The sequence below is a fragment of the Corapipo altera genome, unplaced genomic scaffold (genome assembly GCF_003945725.1).
Source record: "Corapipo altera isolate COAL_440 unplaced genomic scaffold, ASM394572v1 112, whole genome shotgun sequence".
Taxonomy (NCBI): Eukaryota; Metazoa; Chordata; class Aves; order Passeriformes; family Pipridae; genus Corapipo; species Corapipo altera.
In genome coordinates this window covers 2,328,731-2,348,792 of record NW_020884899.1, presented here as the reverse complement: position 1 = coordinate 2,348,792, position 20,062 = coordinate 2,328,731, and the positions used below count along the sequence as shown (strand labels likewise).

Here is a 20,062-nt window from a genome sequence, read left to right as displayed (position 1 = left end):
AAGCATCTGCCATAGGTGGTTGAAGTTGGCTGTGGGGAGGCGCAGGGCAAAGCTGATGGCACTGGGAGGGCAGGGCAGGAGGAGATGGAAGTGCCCCTTTGGTGTGCACCCAGGGCAGCCACAGCTGCTCAGAGGAAGGTTCTACACACCAGTGGGCTTTCACAGCACTGCCAGAGGGGGGGTTGCTCCAGTGGAAGCAGCAGCACATCTGGAGGAAGGCAGGAGACCTCTCCTGTGCAGCAGAGGCACCACACGGGCCATGACCACTGTGGGCGACCAGCCCTGTGTTCAGTCTGAGCTGGCCAGGAGGATTTTGGAGAAGAGGCAGATTGGCTGTGTCCTGTCAGCGGGGAAGGGAATATACAGATTGCAACAGTGCTTCATATCTAGTATTTTACCCCTTGTTTCAGCACCTTAATCTCTGAAGTCCTGTCAGTGAAGGCAACAAGAGTAGAGCTGAAATCACGTTGTTGGTCTTCAGCTGCTGTGACACAGCAGGGGATGAAGGAACTGTGGTGTGGGGCAAAATGCTGATTTTTCTGTTGGAGACTTCAGTTCACAATTTACTGCCACGTGTGATTAGGATCAGCAGATATCATGGAACATGAAGTCATGGGCCAGAAGATCCCAGCAGGATTTCCCCTCTTAACAGAGCCCTGTCTCATCCCCCACTACCTTTGCTCTGGAGCCTCTATACCCCAAAACAGTAAGAAGAGAGTAAGGAATTAACAGATCTTTTCTACAGAGAGGGGTGATTTCCTTTTTTTAACACTTTGGACTGTGTGGCACTGTTGCATTAAGAATGTTTACAGTTACATAAAGAAACACAGGCATCTCTTATATTAAATATGTTTTTACAGGTAACACCATATCTGTAAGGACTGTTCTACAATATGAGACTCCCAATAAACGTTGGAGTGTGATAAATTCAGAGACTGAGGAAAAGATTGTGAATGAGATTGAATTAGCTGGGTCAGTTATTGGTGAGCATTCTGATCTTTAATTACTGAACAAAGGAAATACAAGGAAGTGGAAGTAGTTTTGCATTTTGTATTATAGAAAATGTGAAGTTTAGACAGCTGGTGTTAATTGTCATAACTCATTGGCTTCAGTGGAGCTGACAGTTTATGCCAGCTCAGGATCTTCCCCTGAGCACGATAATTTTAGTACCTACTTCAGTATCTGTGATTTAGTGCAACAACTGGTAGTGTCATTCCAGATCAGTTATGGCAAGGGCATAAATGAGGAACATTTCCCCTCCTCTTTCCAGTTCTCTTTAATATCTTGTTTAATATTTTAACGCTGTGTTTTCCTCTCCTTAGTTCTCTGGCTGCAAGTAGTGAGTTTCCAGCTCTGACAATGTGGTTTTCTTATATAATGGAGTCTTCCCTGCAAGTAGATCACAAAGAGGAGACAGATGGTAAACGTAACTTGGTGCCATGAAGGGCTTATTTATAACTCACAGGACCCAGCAGGAGAGCAGGGGGCCTCCCAAAAGGAGACATCACAGAGGAACTGGACCTCTTTTAAAGTCCTGGCTTCATACTCCTACTGTAAAGAGCAGTGTTCAGTCCAGGGAAATGCTGATATTCGTCATGTCTCCTGTGAGGATGTTAATCACACCTCTGAAAATCAAGAATTTTTTTTAAAGAAAGGGAATTTTATTATTTATGGGAAGTCTGTTGTTTTTTGTTTTGTTTTGCTTTTTTTTTTTAATCTGGTTAAAGCTGCACAACTTTTTTTTTTTTTTTTTGGTATCAATTGAGGACTCTGACCTCCTTACAGAAATGGAAATTAATTAAATTTAAGGAGATGAATTTTAGGACTTGTGAGCCATCAAACCTGTGTCCCCTGAACGTTTTGGCTTTTTGTGTTCACTTTCTTTTGCCTGAAGTAAGGTTTTAGGGAGGCTGCATGAAAAATTGAAAAAGTGCTGTGATCAAAACAGCACTTTTCATGTCAGCTCATATTGGAGGTGATTGCTTATCATTTACAGCAAACAAATAAGATAATTGAAAACATTTTTTTACAGAATATTTCTAATCTGTTGCCTAGTTTCCTGTGCATTATTGGCTTTGTATTAAATTTTCACTTGAACTTTGAGATTTTTTTTTTTTGAGTGAGTGAGAAGCTTCAGTAAGGAGCTCTTATAGCTTCTCCTGAGATATGCTGAACTTGGGAAATAAAAGATGAGACTGCACCTTAAGCTTCATAATAGGAAGCAAAATAGTTTCTGAAGTATCTATACAAGTAGATTTGTGTTGCCTAAAAGAATAAGCATTACTTTTATTAGATGGGCTCTGGGGGAAAATTCTTACTGCAAAGCAAGAATACATATGCATATACACACAGCTTAAAAATGTAACTGGTTCATCTCAAAAGGGAGTTAGTAGGTCAAGGTTTCTTGGGTTGGCAAATTTATTACTGCATACTTTTGCAAAGCTACTGGCAGGTTAGGAAGTCACTGTTCTTCCATGACATGTAGGTGTCAGGATTTCTTGATGTAGCCACTTGGGTTTTCTCAGCAACAAGACCTGGACTGTGAGCCTCTCCTGGTGACCAGGCAGATCCAAAGGAGCTTCAGGCCACAGCTGTAGTTCCTGGAGCAGTGGTCACTGCCACACAAGCCAAAACTCAAGGAGTGTTCCTTTTTTTTCTTAAACATTTTGGGTTGTCTTCATTGGAATTTGCTGCTCTGCCTCGAGGGGTGCCCAAGGTGTGTCCTGCTGCTGGTCCTGCTGAGGCTTAATGGCCACAGAGAGGGATGAAAGTGCAAACATGGCTGGTGTCATGTTTAGCAATGCCCTGCTGCTTTATAGCCATATCTCTCAGCATCAAAGGTGCAGGTAGGATGACTTGCAGAGGCAAAATGCCACGGAGCCAGCTGGCTAACCTTCAAACATATTAAGAGCTGGTGATGCCAACAAACTGGAAAGCAGCCCAAAGTAATAGCAGATATGGCAGCATTCCACATGGCAGGAACAGCTCTGCCATCCTCTAGGCCAACGGCCTGTTGGACTGGCACACTTTTGGAAGTTCAGACAGCAGGAATCCACATGGAAAATTACTTCCAACATTTGCACTTTTAAAGAAAATTTCAGATTTGTTATCCCACTGTCAAGGGGTTCAGGCAATTGCAGCTATCAGGAAGGTTCAAGACAAAGTCTTGACTCATAAACATCTTCTTACAATTAATTGCACACAATAAATGAGACATTGGAAAGGTCTGTTTTCAAATGACTTTAAGATGAAGCCACATCAACTGGGTTTGTTGCTGCAGTGAAGGTTAGTGGTGTCCTTCTCCTGAGGCATTCAGGTGAAATGGAATTTCTTGGGAAATATTATCTTTGGGACTTACTTCTCTGCTCCAGCCCTGTGTGAGGGCTGCCAGGTCTCCATGTCCCAGGCTACTGCAGTGCATGGATTGCACCAATGCATGACATTCCTTTGTTTTCTGGTGGGCTCCTGCACTAAACCTGTCAGTCACTGCTGTGTTTGCAGCACAAGGCCAAATGCTGTCAGCCACAAGAGGGGAAGGAGCAATTCAAAAAGCAGAGTAGCAAAAGAAGAGAACAGAGAACTTTCTCTAAGACCCACTTATAAAAATGAGATCTTAAGTAGTTTTAAGGTTATACTGATCACAGTGGGGATTTTATTTACATGCATGAGAGGTCAGCTGGAGCTCACAGAGACTGCAAACCCTGCATGGCACACAGAGGTGGGTTTGAGCCTGTAGGGACCCCGAGAGCACGGAATGCTGATGGAATTATCTGCCTCTCTAGACTCAACAGAAGTTTAACCTGCTCTTGCTCATCTGATACAGTCTCAGTGGGAACCACCACTAGTGATTTTATGTTCATGTGTTCACAAGTGAGAACCCAAATGCCCTGGATTCCTCTCAGTGTGCAAAGGAGGTGTTTGTCAGCTCTCACTGGGGACTGAGGGGTGGTGCTGTGACTTTCCAGACTAATTTGTCAAAAGGGAACACCCAAGTGTGCTGCAGAACATCTCTGTTGAAGACAAATTTGAAGAGTTTAGAATTTGTAAATCAGGGCAGGCACTGGTGGCTAAATGCTCTTGTCTCATGTTGTGACTGCTTTCATTTGGAAAAGCATCCCATGACACCTCAGAATTCCATCCAGTCTGTACAGCTCCAGCAGAGCTGGTGAGCATTGGTGACATCGGTGTGGTTTTGAAGAGTTTGCATGAAAACAACTCTTATTATTAATTATTTTTAAAACCACATAGAAATTTCCACAGTTACAATCTGTTTGTAATTCAGAATTAGAGAACTTAAAGAACAAGAACTCCTAAGAACTTAACTTTCCATATCATAAAATGCTCTGACTTCAGTTCCTCTAAACCACAAACGACAAGTCCCTTCCATTAGTAAAATGTTACTTTTCCAGCATTTTTACTTCAAGTCTTTAGAGTCCCTTTGTTTGCACCATGTTTGGCACAGCGAGTTTTTTAGGCTATCCTGGCACTCAGAGGATTGATACAGGACAGACAGCAGGAGCACTGCAGACAAGTTATGGTTTCTTTTCTCCTACAAGCTCTGATAGACTGGAAAGTGAAAAAAAAAAGGAAAGGGTGGGTGGGGGAAGAAGGAAAAGCAAAAAGAAAAGGCAAAGGCTTGCCCTGAACTTGAAGTGCCTTTCTGTTTGGTTTCTAATAAATACAGTGCACTTTAAAATTTCTAACAACACCAGAGCTTGGCTCCAAGTGGTTTTTGTTGTTTTTTTTTTTTTTCAAATGGAAATTAAAACCCAATATCTAGAACTATATAGAGGAGTTATGAGCATGAATAGTGAATCATAAGCTTGTTCTTTTAATTACTGTGGCATACTTAGAACCTATTCATGTCTTCAAAAGCCTCAGAGGACCAAGTGAAATTGTGATACATTGATTTCAGCCTATGCAACCTTATTTACAGGAAGATGGTTAAAGCATCATTTAAAAGGAAAAGGAAGGAATATAACTACAACTGTTTCTTTCAGGTAGAAACTGAAAGCAATCTTAAAACATACCAGGTGCAGAGCACAGTACAGTAACCATGAATGACATTGCACAGAAAACTGAGGTAGGTACCCATTTTAAAGTCATCAAAGCAATGGAATGATTTACTACTGATGCTTGTAAAAGTAATAATTACAGAAAAATTGTAATAGACAATTATACTGGAATGCTGGTATTGCTGTTATTTTAAGACAATGGAAGGGGACTTGTAACTTAAGATTTGATATAGTCTGTGAATTATGTTCTTACTGTTATTAGAAAAACATACAGGGGGAAGACAAAATAAAGGCAACAAAATACAAAGAAACTTTCAGTGTTGGTGGGGAAATTCTGGACAACAAGTCACCTGGTGAAAGGTGAAAAAATATGAAACATGGAATGTTTTCAGCCAGTTTTCTCAGTCTTTATTACTTTATTGAGAACATTCCTGTCATCATCACCGTAAAAAGAGAAAACTTCCCAGCAGAAGGGGGAACTTCTCCTGCTGTTTGGGCACCCAGAGAGCAGCACTGGCAAAGAAATGTCCATTTGCTGTATCAGAGTCCTGCAATCTTTGCACTTTATAACATAAAATCACTGGGATTCTCTGTTTCCTAAATATTAAGAAAGTGAGCATGTCATGCACTGAGAGTTTGAAGTTAAGAAATCCTACTATTTATTTTAAAAAACTCTATATGGCTGTTGAAGTGTTGCAGAAACCCCCCCATACATATTGTATTATACACCTATGACTTTATATCTGTTTAAAGTGTTGGGGGCAGAGGGGCTCTTTGGTGGCTGCTTAGGATTGAAAGCAACAATCTAAATCTGTAATTAATGTTTAAAGCCCCAGTACCTGAGAATGTACATTCACACAGTTCTTATACTTATTTGTGCAGCTCTTCATTGCAATTGCTTATAGCCTCAGTTTAATGTAATGCTAAATGTTGTTTTGGTTATTTTAGTATTTATTGCTATTTATGGTTTAATTGACGATGGCTCATGGTACAAAGTTCCTAATATCAACTGCACTTCTGTTTTATGTTCTCACATTCTTTCTAATCCAATCTCTCAGAATATTTCTGTCCATCTTCTTCAACTTTTCTTTTTTTTTTCTTATCTTCATTTCTTCTATATCTTCACCAAGATTCTGCTTTCTTCATCTAAACCCGTCCAAAAGTCCTATGTGCCCAAGCTTCACAAGGGTGATGTAAAGGATAAATTTGAAGCAATGCAAAAAGCAAGGGAAGAAAGAAATCAAAGGAGATCTAGAGATGAAAAGCAAAGAAGAAAAGAACAATATGTTAGAGAGAGAGAATGGAACAGGAGAAAGCAGGAGGTTATTTTCTTTGCTAATATTTTGTGTTAATATTTGATATTCTGCCTGAAAATCTATTCACATGATTTTAAGACATTCATATTGGGATTTTATTAGTTATAAAGAGAGTTTACTTTCTGTGTTTCATCAACTAGATGAAAGAACTGCTCGCATCTGATGAAGATGATGACACCAAGTTATCTAAAACAGAAAAAGGTTATGTCCCAAAACTAATAGGTAAGAGAGGGCCAACTTTAAAGACCCCATAATTCACCTGACAAGTATTAGATGAAAGTATTTATCAGTGCATTTCACATCCACAGGGACTGTTAAAGGCAAATTTGCAGAAATGGAGAAGCAAAGGCAAGAAGAAGAAAGAAAAAGAATGGAAGAAGAAAGAAAGCGCAGAATCGAACAAGACATGATTGAGAAAAGAAAAATTCAAAGAGAATTAGCCAGAAAAGCCCAGGAGGTATGTTGATCTGATCACACCAGGCAGGGTATAATTGGAAGCAAACAGCCACAAATTAAAGTTGTGTATTGATCAGAAAGATTCAATCTTAAGATTTCTGACAGTGGTGATTTACGTGGGAGATGCTCAGTGGGATGGAGGTGGGAAATAACGTTCAGAGACTCTTCCTCTTCACTTCTTTACAGTAAATCTTTTTTTAAGCTCTAAAACTGAGCTACAGATGAAACCAGGCAGGCAAAAACGTGGCAGGAACCAGGCACAAATTTTGGTGTCCTATGCAAACAAGAGTTCACAGTGTTTGCTGAACTAATCTGAAAATGTTTCTTATATTTTACCAACTCTTACTTTTAAGTTAGTGAATACAGTTCAGTGATACTTGAACTAAGGCAAGCAAGAAGTAGCAAGAAAATGCCAGTGGCAGACAAAATGAGACGGCATTAATGCAGCAAAAATCATAAACCATGAAGATCCAGATCTTTTTATTCCTTTGCCACTTTGTGGACCATCACTGCATATATATATGAACAGACTGCAACTTTTGCTGATGCCAATAAAGCAAACTCTGCCTTTTGTAGAATTTAGTAAGTGGGTGTCATAGTAATTCCTTTTGCAAGTTTTCTTCAGTGCTACAGACACTGCAGTGAGAGTGAGCGATACACTAAATGATACACTAAAAACATGGGCCAACTTTTATTGAACCAAACGACAGTAATACTTAACTTAGGTGTGAATTTGTTCTAAGAAATGAAAACTAGGAGGAGTCAGTTTTCAGGCAGTGTTTTCTACTAAGGCTTTTAACATTGTTACAACTGTGCTTTTAACTGGCAATGTATCTACCATATTTTTAATCTACTCTGCAAGGCAGAAGTACATACCTGTAGAATTTTAGAATTAACGTGAAGCAAACGCAGCGTTTGGCTTTGGTGGTTTTTGCTTTTGTTTGGTTTTGCCTTTGTTTGCTTTTTTATTTTGTTTGTTTTGTTTTGTTTCTGTTTCACACAATTCTGGAATGCTTAAATGAAGACTGGACATCTCAAGTACACCTCTCAGTTCAGCCCTGCCCTGTTAAAATGCTGTAGCATATTTTCCCCAGGATGTTTTATGTCATGTTGCCTCTTCCTCCACAAGCATTCCAGCCAAGGTCCAGTCCTTATCACCCCTGGGAATTTAAGTGCTACCTACATATCTCTGATACAAAAAGAATTTCCAGTTCTGTGTTTGCAGCTCTAAGGCAAAGAGCCAAAGTAATGTAATGCTATGAAATTCTCATTTAATAGATTGAGGACTTTAACAATACGGGAACTGAATCAGCAGCTGAGGTAATCAGATTTTTTTAAAGAAATGTTCACCTACATTTTTATTCACTTTTGTTTTATTATTGTAATTTGGGTTGGGAAAACTTTGAAAAGGGCACACAGATACCTGCTTAAAGTTCAACCAAGGAGCTCACAAATTTTTAGAGTATATGGAACTATATGCCTGTTCTTGAAATCAGTATATTGAATTTTGAAAAAGAGCCTGCACTGTGGACACTTTGTGGTTAGTTAAAAAGATCTAAAATGTAAATATTCAAAGCCACCAGAATTATTTGATATATATTGGTAATGATACTCTAAGTCCTCTGGCTTTGGAAAGAATCATCTTAAAAGCTCTTTGCCTTAAACTTGAAATTAAAAGGGGCTTCTGACAACATACAGATGTTTGAACACCTCACTCAGTTAACTTTTTTTTTTTTAATTGACTGATTTACCATTTGGATTTTAAGTCTTGAAAATAAATGTTTAATTTCAAAAAGCTGGGTCCAAAGGTCCTATTGTCTTTTACTAACACAAGAAAATCACACTCCTACTACAGTTTTGGAAAGCAAAAAATACCCCCCAAAATCCATTAGCTTTAACTTATTTGACAGTGTCCCTGTTAATCATGGTATTCTGTGGGGGGGAAAAAAATAGGTAAAATGTATCTTGGCAAGTAAGTTGCAAAAACAGCTTTGAATCAGCAACTTCCTTCAAAAAGCAATTACTGTGCCTGAGAAATTACAAATTGCTCTCTAGAGCCACTGGCTTATTCCAGCCACAGTATTTCCTTTACATGATAAATGTTAAAACTGGAAGTAGAGTGTGGTTACAATTGCTGTGTGTTCCAAATTACACCTGTTCTTTTCCAACCCATGAGTTTTTGTAACTAACAGTTAGTGAAAATATGTAAAGAAATCAAGGAGTTTCCCCAGCAGTTATGTTTAAACTATAATTCAGTCTTGACACTCTTCAGCTATTACAAGAAAAGCAGGGAGTGCCACAGGCAGTTGGATTTATTCTTGTGGTTAATACTCAGTACAAGTAAATCTTTTGGAAGCTTTGGTGCACACAGGTTAAACCAGCAGTTTCATTAAGAAATGAGTTTATTTATGTAATATCTAACAAATATCTTTCTGGACAGGAAGGGGATGATTCACTCCTAGTTACAGTAGTGCCTGTGAAACCCACCAAGACACCTGGGAAGGTGAAAATAAACTGTGAGAGCCCAGGAAAGGAGAGAGCAGAGGAGGAAGAAAGGAAGAATGAAACCCAATCCCTGAAGGAAACCAAGTGCCTTTCGTTTGTCACGGTAAACCCCCCATCCCAAAACACCCACAGAGCAGATATTTGTCAGCTTAAGATACAACTGTTTCATTTTCCTTACCCAGGGTGAGAATGAAAGCAGTGGCCCCCCGGAGTCTGTGTCTCCCGGGAAGCTGAAGGTGACATTCGAGGAGCTGGAGAGGCAAAGGCAGGAGAGCCAGAGGCGGCAGGCGGAGGAGGAGGCCCGGCAGCGGCTGCAGGAGGAGAGGCGGGCCTTTGAGGAGGCCAGACAGCAAATGGTGAGGGCAGGGCTGCCCCTCAACACGGTCCTGCTTTTTTCTTACTCCTCAACTGCATTTCGAGCTGTTAAGAGTCTGAAAATGCCTTTCTGCAAGATGCATTTTTAGCCTTAGCTCACTAATCACAGTATCTCGTCACACTTTCCACATTCCTTTAGTCAACCCCACAAATACAGGTGCTTGAATTTTGCCAGCCACCTCAGCAGGTTTGATATCTACACTTTGTAATCCCTTCAGCTGTAAGTCTTCACAAAGATTACTGTCTGTTGTGTTCTTAATTAGTGCTGCAGATGTTCCAGTGACCAGGTTTTGATGCAAACATTCTGCAGGAACAGAATCCCGTTTCTTATTTCCATATTTATTTGTAAACATGATAGAAGTAAACATCAATTACAACTCTCCTCTTAGGAAGAAAGGGCAAAAAAGACAGATCAGCTCAGCTCCCTCGTATATATTGACATAAACAACACACTGTAAGTGACTTAATCAAGTCCCCAAACTGTCAGAAATGTAGCTCACAATTCCTGGTTTATATTACTTGCAGAACCACCTCCATATGTGTTCTTTATCATGAGGCAGAGTTACTTTAGGTCACCTCTAAACAGACCTCACTGTAGTTTGTTCTTGGATCACACTGAAGGAATCACACACTCACTGTTAAACACAGATCCACCAGACAGTTTAGTTCTGTATTTCCTCATTTTTACCACATTCCATTGCCAAAAGCATTTCTCAAGTTCTGTATTTGAATACTTTCCCCCTGTACAGTCATGATCACTCTGACTTTGTTAATTCACATAAAAAAATCACATACAAACAAGATTAATGAGAAATGAGTTTTTTTAATCTTCTGCAAAAATTGGGAAAATATTATTTATAGGAATTTGCTAACTTCAACAGACTGCAATTATTGAATGGACATTCTCAGACAAACAGATCAAGATCATTATATTGACTATACTTCAGAAACATTCAAGAAATGCATATTCTACACAGACAATCCTAAACAAACCCAACACCACAGAACCTCCAGAAAGCTGAAACACAGAAATTCTCAGCTGGTCCCCACTGAGAGGGTTCTGGGGTTAGGCAGATACCCAAATTGTAGTTTACTGCTTCACCTCCACCAAATCCCTTAACTTGTTCTCACCAATAACATTGTCATTATGCCACAATGCACCTTTCTCTTTTTGTCTGGGGTTGGGCAGCAAAGGAGAGGGAAGACAATGACAGGGTGAACTCCTTGGGGTCACGAGCTGCTCTAACTGAGCTTCAGTTCCCACCCCCACCCTCATGTCTATGCTTTTATTTACCAACCAGTATAAAATAATGTACAAATTGTCTGCATCAAAAGAAATCTTCTAACATCTGGCTTTATCTGCTAGGCAGTGGTTGCCAAAATTGGAAGTAAAAATTTTTCTCAGGTACTCTGGGGTGTCCTCTGGAGGGGGTTTGGTGTTTTGTCCTTGATTGCAGTTTGCAGAGCACAGGCTCCTCTTAGCAGGTGAGCGTTCACTGGAGACAAGCTACTGTGAAGAGATCACAGTATCTCAGTTCCCTTTCTTCAGTGATGATTAAATGGCTAAAAAGAAAAGAAATAAAAATCTCAGTCTGGAATAATAGCAAAATGTTAATTAATTGATTCAGTTTTTCTATAAGACTCTACAGCATTTTTTCAACTGGTGCACTGGTGAGAAAAATTTCTATGCCAACAAAAAGACTTGATGGTATAAAGGTCTATGGAAGTGATGTAAATAAATTGAATAGGGAGTGATTTACAGTAAAGATCCAACCCCAAGACCACAAAGTAAATACTTAACTGTCCAGCCTTTTCCTGATAATTCTTTGAATTACACACCCAACAGATTTTTGAAAACTATAGATACTGATAGACAGGATACTGAAAATTTCCCTTCTCCCTCCCTTGGCTAAAACCAAGATTAAAATGTTTCTCTTAGGAACCAAACTCTTGCTATATTTTTTCCTCAAGGAGAAAACAACATTTATAAGAGATCAGAAAGGAATTAATGGAGTATTTATTCACTATAAAGAATATTTTTATGTTTGGGTTAAGTCCTTTCTAATTTTTCCTCTCCCCCTTTCTCTGAAGATAAATGAAGGTGGGGATGAAGAATCTGAAAATTCTGTTAAAGAATTCCGCCCTGGGAAACTCCGACTCAGTTTTGAGGAGATGGAAAGACAGAGGAGAGAAGAGGAGAAGAGGAAAGCAGAGGAGGAAGCGAGGAGACGCATAGAGGAGGAGAAAAGAGCATTTGCTGAAGCGAGGAAGAACATGGTAGGGGATTCTGCTTTAGTGCATTGTTACCTAAGGTTCAAACAAACTGGAAAGAAACTCTGGCAAAAAGCTTTAAATGGAGTTAGGAATGTTTGCTTCAATTCCTTCCTTCATTAGTTCCCCTCCCCACTCATTAGCAGGTGATGGGGTAACTAATCAGGTTCATTTACCCAAAATCCTCACCCAACAATCCCTCCTCACACCCAGCCTGGAGAGATTCCAACTGATTTAGTCAAACCCAGAGATTCCATCCAGTGGGTATTATTATGCCAGATGCAACCAACTTGGAAAGCAAAATGTTCTCATAGAGGGTTTGTTGGGTTTTTTTTTTGGGGGAAGAGCAATTCTTTAACCAGCTCTGGGTTTCTCTCACACCTTTACAGGGTGTCCAGCAATCATCTCTTACAGCTGGAGCACAATTAATGGTATCCCAGTCAGAGCAATGAATTATCCAGTCACCTGGGGCTCTTTAGGAAGGAAAAATGGAGAAGGCTGAACCCAGCTGACTGAAATGTAGCTTTTGAAGTATTTCAACACAAAAAGTAACTCGTGGCATTTTCCATCAGAAGAATTTTAATACGAGTCTTCCTGAGACAAATGCAGATCTCTGTGACATGCAAGGACTTCTAAAGTTTGAGTTAAGATGATGCAGAAGACAAATTTTCAGGCTTAGGACTGACATAAGCTGAAAGTAGAGGGAGATACCCAATTTCAGAGGGTGGCAACAATATTATTTATTTAAAAAACCCCCTAGCATGGAGCTTTTGAGTGCAGTCTTCATCCTTACTCCAACCACCTCAAGTCTCAGCAGGCTTGTGGGTATAAGCCAGTTACTTACTGGTGGATATTAGGAAATACAATATTAAATCACCCAAACAGAAACTAAAACAAAGTAGTGTTTGTTGCAAAAGGAAGGGCAGGACTGGCCAGTACAGAACTGTGGAATAACCCAGTTATTTTATGAAAAGCCAGCAGAGAACTAAAGAAGCAAGGACATGTGTCTGGTTTTTCTTGTTTTCTTGAGAAACACTTTTTTCAGCCTCAGTGCAGCAATAACCTCACTGATTAAATGGGTTTAATCCATTAGCTGCAGCACAGAGACTGTGCACTGTGACTACAGGCACTGAAAATGGTCACTAATTAAAAAAATTAACTGAAAATCTAAGCTCCCCACCCCCAGTATGAGCTTTCAGACTGAAACAGGGATCTCTCATCCCCATCAGTCTCGTTCTGTTAGAGACTGCAAAAAGAACCTTAGTAGAAATAATAAAGAAAAATTCTACTTTCTCTCAGTCCCTGTTTGCCCTGGGAATATTGGCTGACTGTGCTGCAAACTGGGATTGTTACAGGAATGTTTCTCACCACCAACTCTTCCCACTTTGCAGGGAAAAAAAAGTATGGCCTCATTTCACAAAATACGGCTAAAATACTGACTGAACTAACCACAGGGGCTTTGTACCTCACACAACTCAGCTGAATCTTTGTGGTTTTTAACCACCAATAAACTGGTTCTCTGTCTTTTCATAGTCAGAAATACAGAGCAGCAGCTTCAGTGTTTGCTCACAGGCCCAGCTTTTGAACACCCGTGAGCAAATCCTGAGTTAACACCCCCCTCCTGCTCCCTCAGGGTCTGTGTCTCCTTGAAGGGATAAGCACAAGGACCAGGGCATCACAAGACAGTTTCATGTTTCTTGGCTAATTTAAACATGGTTAGCCTCCAAAAACTATGTGGCATTGTTTTCATTGAAGGAAATAGTTTACAGCTTTGTTTTTAGACTTCACTTTTCCATGACACAATTTCAACGAATGTGCTCATATTACACAAAGCAAATGAAGAATGGAAGGAATGGTGGGGCTGAAGTCCAACTGTAAAATTACTCAGAGGGAAAATCTGAAGGATATCTGTAGTGAATAGCAGAATTTGAGTGGGATTGGGCTAAAAAACTACTGAAAGAGCTGTGGCAAATAAAAAGGATATGGGCCAAGTAGGTCGAGACAGAGATGTGAACTAAGATGGCATCAACAGCAGCAAAAGGTGTGGGTTCCATGGCAGTGAGCAGCAATAAAGAGAAGAGGGATTGTCAAAGACTCTTAAAAAATGTTTAGTTTCTGTTCCTTTATGAAGGTAGCCACAACACCTTCTCCAGTGGAAATTTGCTGCTTTAATTGTTTCCAGCATTTGACTGATTCCTGCTGTTGGGAATGGCTACAACTCAGGGCACACTGAGCCTTCCACGTTTGCCCCGAGGCTTTTCAAACACGCCCCGATGAAGCCCAAAGCACATCAGCTCAGAGTTGTGGGCCAGGACCCGAGCTCAGCTCACATTTATCTCCAGACCATTCCTGCTGGGACAATCTGTCAGCAAGTTTGTCCAGGTCCATGCCCAGACACACACAAGTGGAAGCTTTGGCAAGGAGTTGTTTTGACCTTCCTGCAGGACTCACACTGTCACCACTGGCCATTCTGGCAGCACCCAGCTTCAGATTTTAGTCATACTGCACTTCAGACTGAGAAAATGCTACTTCTTCCATTCCCTGCTTTGGAAGGAATGAAAGCTGCCTTTCCTAAGCCCTGCCATGCTAGGAATTAGTCTGTGAGATAAACCAACAGCTAAACACCCAACTAACCCTGACCCTCCTGGGAAGCCAGAGACAAGGCCAGGGGAAGGAGGAAGCTCTTGTTGGGGGTTCTATAAACCAATAAACAGGCAACAGGACTTTTATAAACTATTTGTGCATGAGATGAGTTTCTTCTGAAAATTCTGTTCAGTTCTCCTTACTTATGCTTATATTGCTTAATTCAGTTTGCTCCAAAGAAATGGCAGCTCTGTGCACTTCAGTGTTAAGAGCAGTGACGTTTAAACACAAACACTTTGTTTAATGATGGTCTGAAGGAAACAAGAATGAACTGCTTTAGGTCCTAAAGGTGCATTTAGAGGGCAGAAAATACTTCATCTTCATTAAAGTTTTAGCACTGTAGCTAAAGTCAAATACAACCCCCCCAAACCACTCCTTCCCACAATATTAGAGGAATACCCACAAAATATGTCACCTATTTCTGTGACATAAATCTTTATGTCCCACAAGTGTCTGAGCAACGTTGTGGTTTCGTCTCTGCATTCCCAGCAGGTGCTGGATGATGAATCACCAGAAATGTTTAAAACATTTTCTCAAGAATCCCTCGTACCTGGGAAACTGGAAATTAATTTTGAGGAGCTGCTGAGGCAAAAAATGGAAGAAGAGAAGAGACGCACGGAAGAAGAGCGTCGGCAAAAGTTGGAAATGGAAAGGCAAGAATTCCAACAGCTGAGACAAGAAATGGGAGAGGTTGGTACATCAAACAACATGTTGAGCATGCTCTGAATAGATCATTTCAGTTCATTATTAAAATCTCAGTTTAAGACTGTAGCTAAAAATTCCTTTGAGGGAAATGTTGAATAGACACGTTCAATACTGTGTGAAAAGAAGGAAAAATAGAACCCATATTTTGAAAACACTGTATATAATGGTAATGACATATTTTTAACACTAATCTAACCAGGAAAATGTTTTTATCTCTTGCCACCCTTAAAGTAAACAACAGTTTCAAATTTGTAATTTTATGTTGCAGTCACTTCTGAAAATCTCTAGAGTATTACTAAAACAATTAGACAATATTTACTGTATTGGGAGAACAGAAATCTTTAGTTCCCAAATGAAAATACAAAACTAAAGGTAGGAAAGAGCAAAAATCCTGCTTTTCCTCAGGGAGACACTGTGTTAACTAATGAGGAAAGAAACACAGTGGACTTTTGCTAATTGGTATATCAAGGGTTTGAAGACTGCCACAGTTGACTGTACAAATCACACACACGATCTGCTTGACATTCCAAATGTTTAAATCATCCCAGTCATGAACTTTACACTTCAATTTGGCTGTGGGTGGCAATTCTTTATTATTCCCTTTTGAAAGTTCAAGGACTGTATTTTTTTTTTTTTTTTGTTAAGCAAAGCTCAAGTGAGTAATAAAGGCTGTGGCTTGTGATGTTCTCAAGTCATCCCAGGGAAAAAGGGAGACAGAGACATCCAGCTAAAATAAATCTTTACCATCAGCCAGAGGTCATAAAAGGAGGGAGAAAAATATCAGCAATTACAGCTTCAGATGTGGTTTGACTACAGGAGCCAGAGCTGCCCTTCCTTTTCCACCCATGACATCCTGAAATGTCATTTGCTTTTTACTGAATTAAAAGAAAAAAAAAAGAATACTTTTAAAAAGGAAAAAATAGCTGTGGTTTAGAAGATTATTTCATATCATATTGCAGGTAAGTAGAGGTGAATTTATGGATCCTGGATAACTCAGTTTTTCATATTGGTGTCTGGTTTTCTGGTGTCTGGTTTTGTGAGTCTTTGAAGGGCATTTATTGATAGGAACTCTTGAACAAAGGGTGTTTTAGAAGATATCTTACAAGACATTTTAAAATCTTCAGCTGGTTGAGAGGTGATACAAATGCAGTCATCATGAGAACAGGGATGACAAAAATATGTTACAGGGAGAAGATCTCTGCTGATTTCTAGTAACCAAGAGAACTGTAGTGTTTTAAGATGCACCTTCCTGTGGGAGGATGGGGAGTAAAGCTAATTAGTGCCTTTTCCATCTTACACATTCTGTGATTTCTGAACAGCTGGAAGAAGAGTGTGAAACTTTTGAGCTCAGCAAAGAATATGAAGAATTAATAAAGCTAAAAAGAAGTGGTTCTATTCAGGCGAAGAACTTAAAAAGCAAGTTTGAAAAAATAGGACAGTTGTCTCAAGAAGAAATACAGAAGAAGATTGAAGAAGAGCGAGCAAAGAGGAGAGCAATGGATGAAGAAATAAGAGAAAGAGAAGCTGAAAAATTCCAGGAGGTGAGTTCATTGTGTGCATGTTAATGATGTAATTAACCAGCACATTAATGATCCAGGAGGGGACTATGCTGCTGCTTTCATCAAATTTCGTTGTATTTCTAAAATGATGTTTTCCCTTCTTTCCTGTTCCCCCCTTGGATGCTTGAGGGTATCTCACCCAGCATCCCTAAAGGAAACAGCACCTGGTCAAGCAGAGATATTTTTCTGCTCCAAGTCCTCAGTTCAGCATCTTAACCTGAGATCTGCCAGCCTGAGGGTTTAAAACATTCCTGTCTGAGAATTATCCTTTAGCACTTAAACTGCTTCTCCTGCTGAACTCATTCATTCTCCACTGTATGAATTAAATCAAACCCACACCCAACCCAAACAAAACCACTTGAAGATGGAGTCTTTTTATCAGGTTCACTCACTCCTCAGGGCAGAGCAGAGGAGGATGCCCACCTATCTATAGCTCAGACTGGAACCTCACACTTTTCAGAGGGTAAAAAACAAGAATTGGAGCCATCAGTCTGCACAATCAACACAATGGGCTGGGAGCCACCAGCCCAGTGGGAGCTGTTGTGACAATTCTGTGGCAGTGCCCAATCCTGTGACAGCAGCAATCCTGCCCTGAGCCTCCCCTGGGCTCCTCTGCACAGCACTCACTCACTCCTGGGGCAGCTCAGAGCCTGGCTTTTAGTTTTGAGCTTCTAAATTAATGATTGACGCTAATTGTTTCTGTAAGATCAACCTTAGGGGTGGAACCTACGCTACCACCACGGCATAAAACTCAGTCACTGAGGATTTACCACTGGCACAAAGTATTAAACTTCCATGTGAATAAAACTCCAGGAGTATTTTCTACCTGTCATTTTTTAAATTACTTTTGCAAGTATTTTGCCCTATCCCTGGGATAAACTATTACAAACCTGAGAAAAAAAGCAGGATTTTGTGTGGCTTTTCTCAGTTAAAAAGAACCGTGGGAACATAAATTAGTTTCACCATCGTACACATATCAAAGGCAATAAATGAGTCCTGTTTCGAACGTTTTCTTCCCAAGGAGGACGATGTAGATGTGAGACCAGCCAAGAAATCCGAGGCTCCATTTACTCACAAGGTGAACATGAAGGCCCGTTTTGAGCAAATGGCCAGAGCCCGGCAGGAGGAGGAGCAGAGGAGGATCGAGGAGCAGAAATTCCTGCGCATGCAGTTTGAACAGAAAGAGATCGATGCCGCCCTACAGAAGGTATAAATTTTAAAGTCTCATTCCTCAGACCTAACTGTCATTTGTTTCTGGTTATCACCCATGACAACACTACCAGAGACACAAATGGAACCTTGCACTTGTTTTAGCAGCTGCTGGGAATTGCTGAGGTAACATAAATAATGTAAAAATTGCATTTGGTGTTTACCCTTCATGGAATTAAAGAATGGTTTGGGTTGGAAGGGACCTTAAAGATCGTGTATTTCTGACCCCCTGACACGGGCAGGGACACCTCTCAGCAGAGCAGGCTGCTCCAAGCCCCATCCAGCCTGGCCTGGAACATTTCCAGAAGAGTACAAGACACTGCTAAGAAAGGTCATGGCATCCCTTGAATAGTCTGAAAATGGAATCTACACTTGTGCCTGTATTTTACACCAAGATTCCAGCCTTATTAAAATGCATTTACCTGCCTGTTGCACTCCCAGATTCAGGGCATATGTGACCCAGTGAGGACAGGTGTGGCACTTCCCCTTCTCACAAACACCATAACTTGTCTGTGATCAAAGATGCATCACTGGCAGTCACGCTGCTATTGCCACTTTAAATGTTCTAAGTGGACTTATTTCAAAACAGAAAAGAGAAGAGGAAGAAGAAGAAGAGGGAAGCATCATTAATGGTTCTACTTGTGAAGATGAGGAGGATCAAGCTCGATCTGGAGCTCCCTGGTTCAAGAAGTCACTGAAAAACACCTCAGTTGTTGATGGAGAGCCAGTGAGATTCACAGTTAAAATCACTGGAGAACCCAAACCTGAAGTTACGTGGTGGTTTGAGGGGGAGATGTTGCAGGACTCTGAGGACTATCAGTACATTGAAAGAGGAGAAACCTATTGCCTTTACTTGCCAGAAACCTTCCCAGAAGACGAAGGGGAATATATGTGTAAAGCAGTCAACAACAGAGGCTCAGCTGCCAGCACCTGCATTCTCACCATTGAAAGTAAGAGTTAGCATTTTAATCTGCCCAATTCTCACTCCTCTGCATCTTTCCTGTTAGCAAAACCTAATTACCTTTCTCTCTTAACCCTTCTTGTATTTTCTAGCTGATGACTACTAATGCTCTACCTTAGCTGGAATCTTTCTTCCCCTCAACTTTCTTACTGCATCATCTCTTTCTCTGACGGGGCCAACTAAAGAAAGCAAGGATATGCATTAATTTGTCATTCCTGCATCAGAATAACCTTCGAATTATGAGTGTGTCTGGATTCCCTACTCAAGGCAAAAATCAGTATTAAAGGCTAAAAAAAAAAAAAGGATCAATGTATGAAAGATCAACAAAGGAAAAAGCTGAATTAAAATAGTGCTCCCCCATTCCAAGACCAACTGCTGCATAACAGAATAAAGCTGAATACACAGCCTGCAAACCTGTGTCGTGCTGTCAGTCTGTTGGTACACTTTGCATGAGCACTGAATATTTAAGTGGTTTATCCCAGAGGCACTGAACTGGCAGAAGGAAATACTTATTGATGATGTTCAGAAACCCAAGTGTACTGTTTTTAAAGAATAAAAGATTACCTAACTGCTCACCACTGCTGCCTTCTCCCAAAGAGCATTCATTACTTCTTGCTTTAAAATGGGTTTGCATTTAAACTGCTGTGCTCTGCCCAACCCATGCAGATGATAATCCCAAAGGAAAACCATCTCCCTCAGGTTTGTAGTGCTCTTCATAACACCAACAACTGTCTTGGAAAACTTCTGATTTTTTCACTGATTAAATGATGCAGGGGCAGTTGGTGACATTTATGATTGTCTCGTATTTTAAGCTTAAAAGAAACAAGCTTTAAGAAAAAAAGTTTTCAGAAAGTGCCTGTTTTCTTAATCTTACTGCAATAAATTTATTGCCCCATCTCTAAACACTGTCTTAAGGCTACTGGACTATTTTTCTCTAAGACCTCTTGACATCAACATTGATGTCACTGTGCCAACACCATCTGAACCAGATTCAGCTTCTTTAGGAGTAACTTTACAAAACAATAGTCACATTTTAAATGAAAGAAC

General features: G+C 40.2%; 2 protein-coding genes across 12 annotated transcripts in view; one reads left to right on the top strand and one right to left on the bottom strand.

The window, feature by feature from the left end:
* The first annotated feature begins 4,994 nt into the window (after window positions 1-4,994).
* NEXN (nexilin F-actin binding protein) lies at window positions 4,995-19,424 on the top strand. Of its 8 annotated transcripts, none has more exons than XM_027649131.1 (13): window positions 5,001-5,083; window positions 6,146-6,337; window positions 6,472-6,553; window positions 6,640-6,788; window positions 8,066-8,107; window positions 9,228-9,395; window positions 9,475-9,648; window positions 11,759-11,944; window positions 15,074-15,271; window positions 16,606-16,827; window positions 17,867-18,052; window positions 18,644-19,004; window positions 19,108-19,424. In XM_027649131.1, exons 1-13 carry the CDS (start codon window positions 5,057-5,059, stop codon window positions 19,119-19,121), a joined length of 2,001 nt encoding a protein of 666 aa, XP_027504932.1. In that variant the 5' UTR covers window positions 5,001-5,056; the 3' UTR covers window positions 19,122-19,424. The 8 variants fall into 8 exon arrangements, with proteins under 8 accessions (XP_027504938.1, XP_027504937.1, XP_027504939.1 ...); XM_027649130.1 differs by having other exon boundaries at window positions 15,071-15,271; XM_027649137.1 differs by lacking the exon at window positions 6,146-6,337 and having other exon boundaries at window positions 4,995-5,083.
* FUBP1 (far upstream element binding protein 1) overlaps window positions 10,471-20,062 on the bottom strand; it is a 33,377-nt gene continuing 23,785 nt past the window's right edge. For all 4 annotated transcript variants that reach the window (XR_003528616.1, XR_003528618.1, XR_003528619.1 and 1 more), the window contains one exon: window positions 10,471-11,230. Coding sequence is in view for 1 of the 4 variants with exons in the window: in XM_027649140.1 (XP_027504941.1) it covers window positions 11,213-11,230 (18 nt within the window). In the remaining 3 variants the exon portion in view is untranslated. The remainder of the gene's footprint in view (window positions 11,231-20,062) is intronic.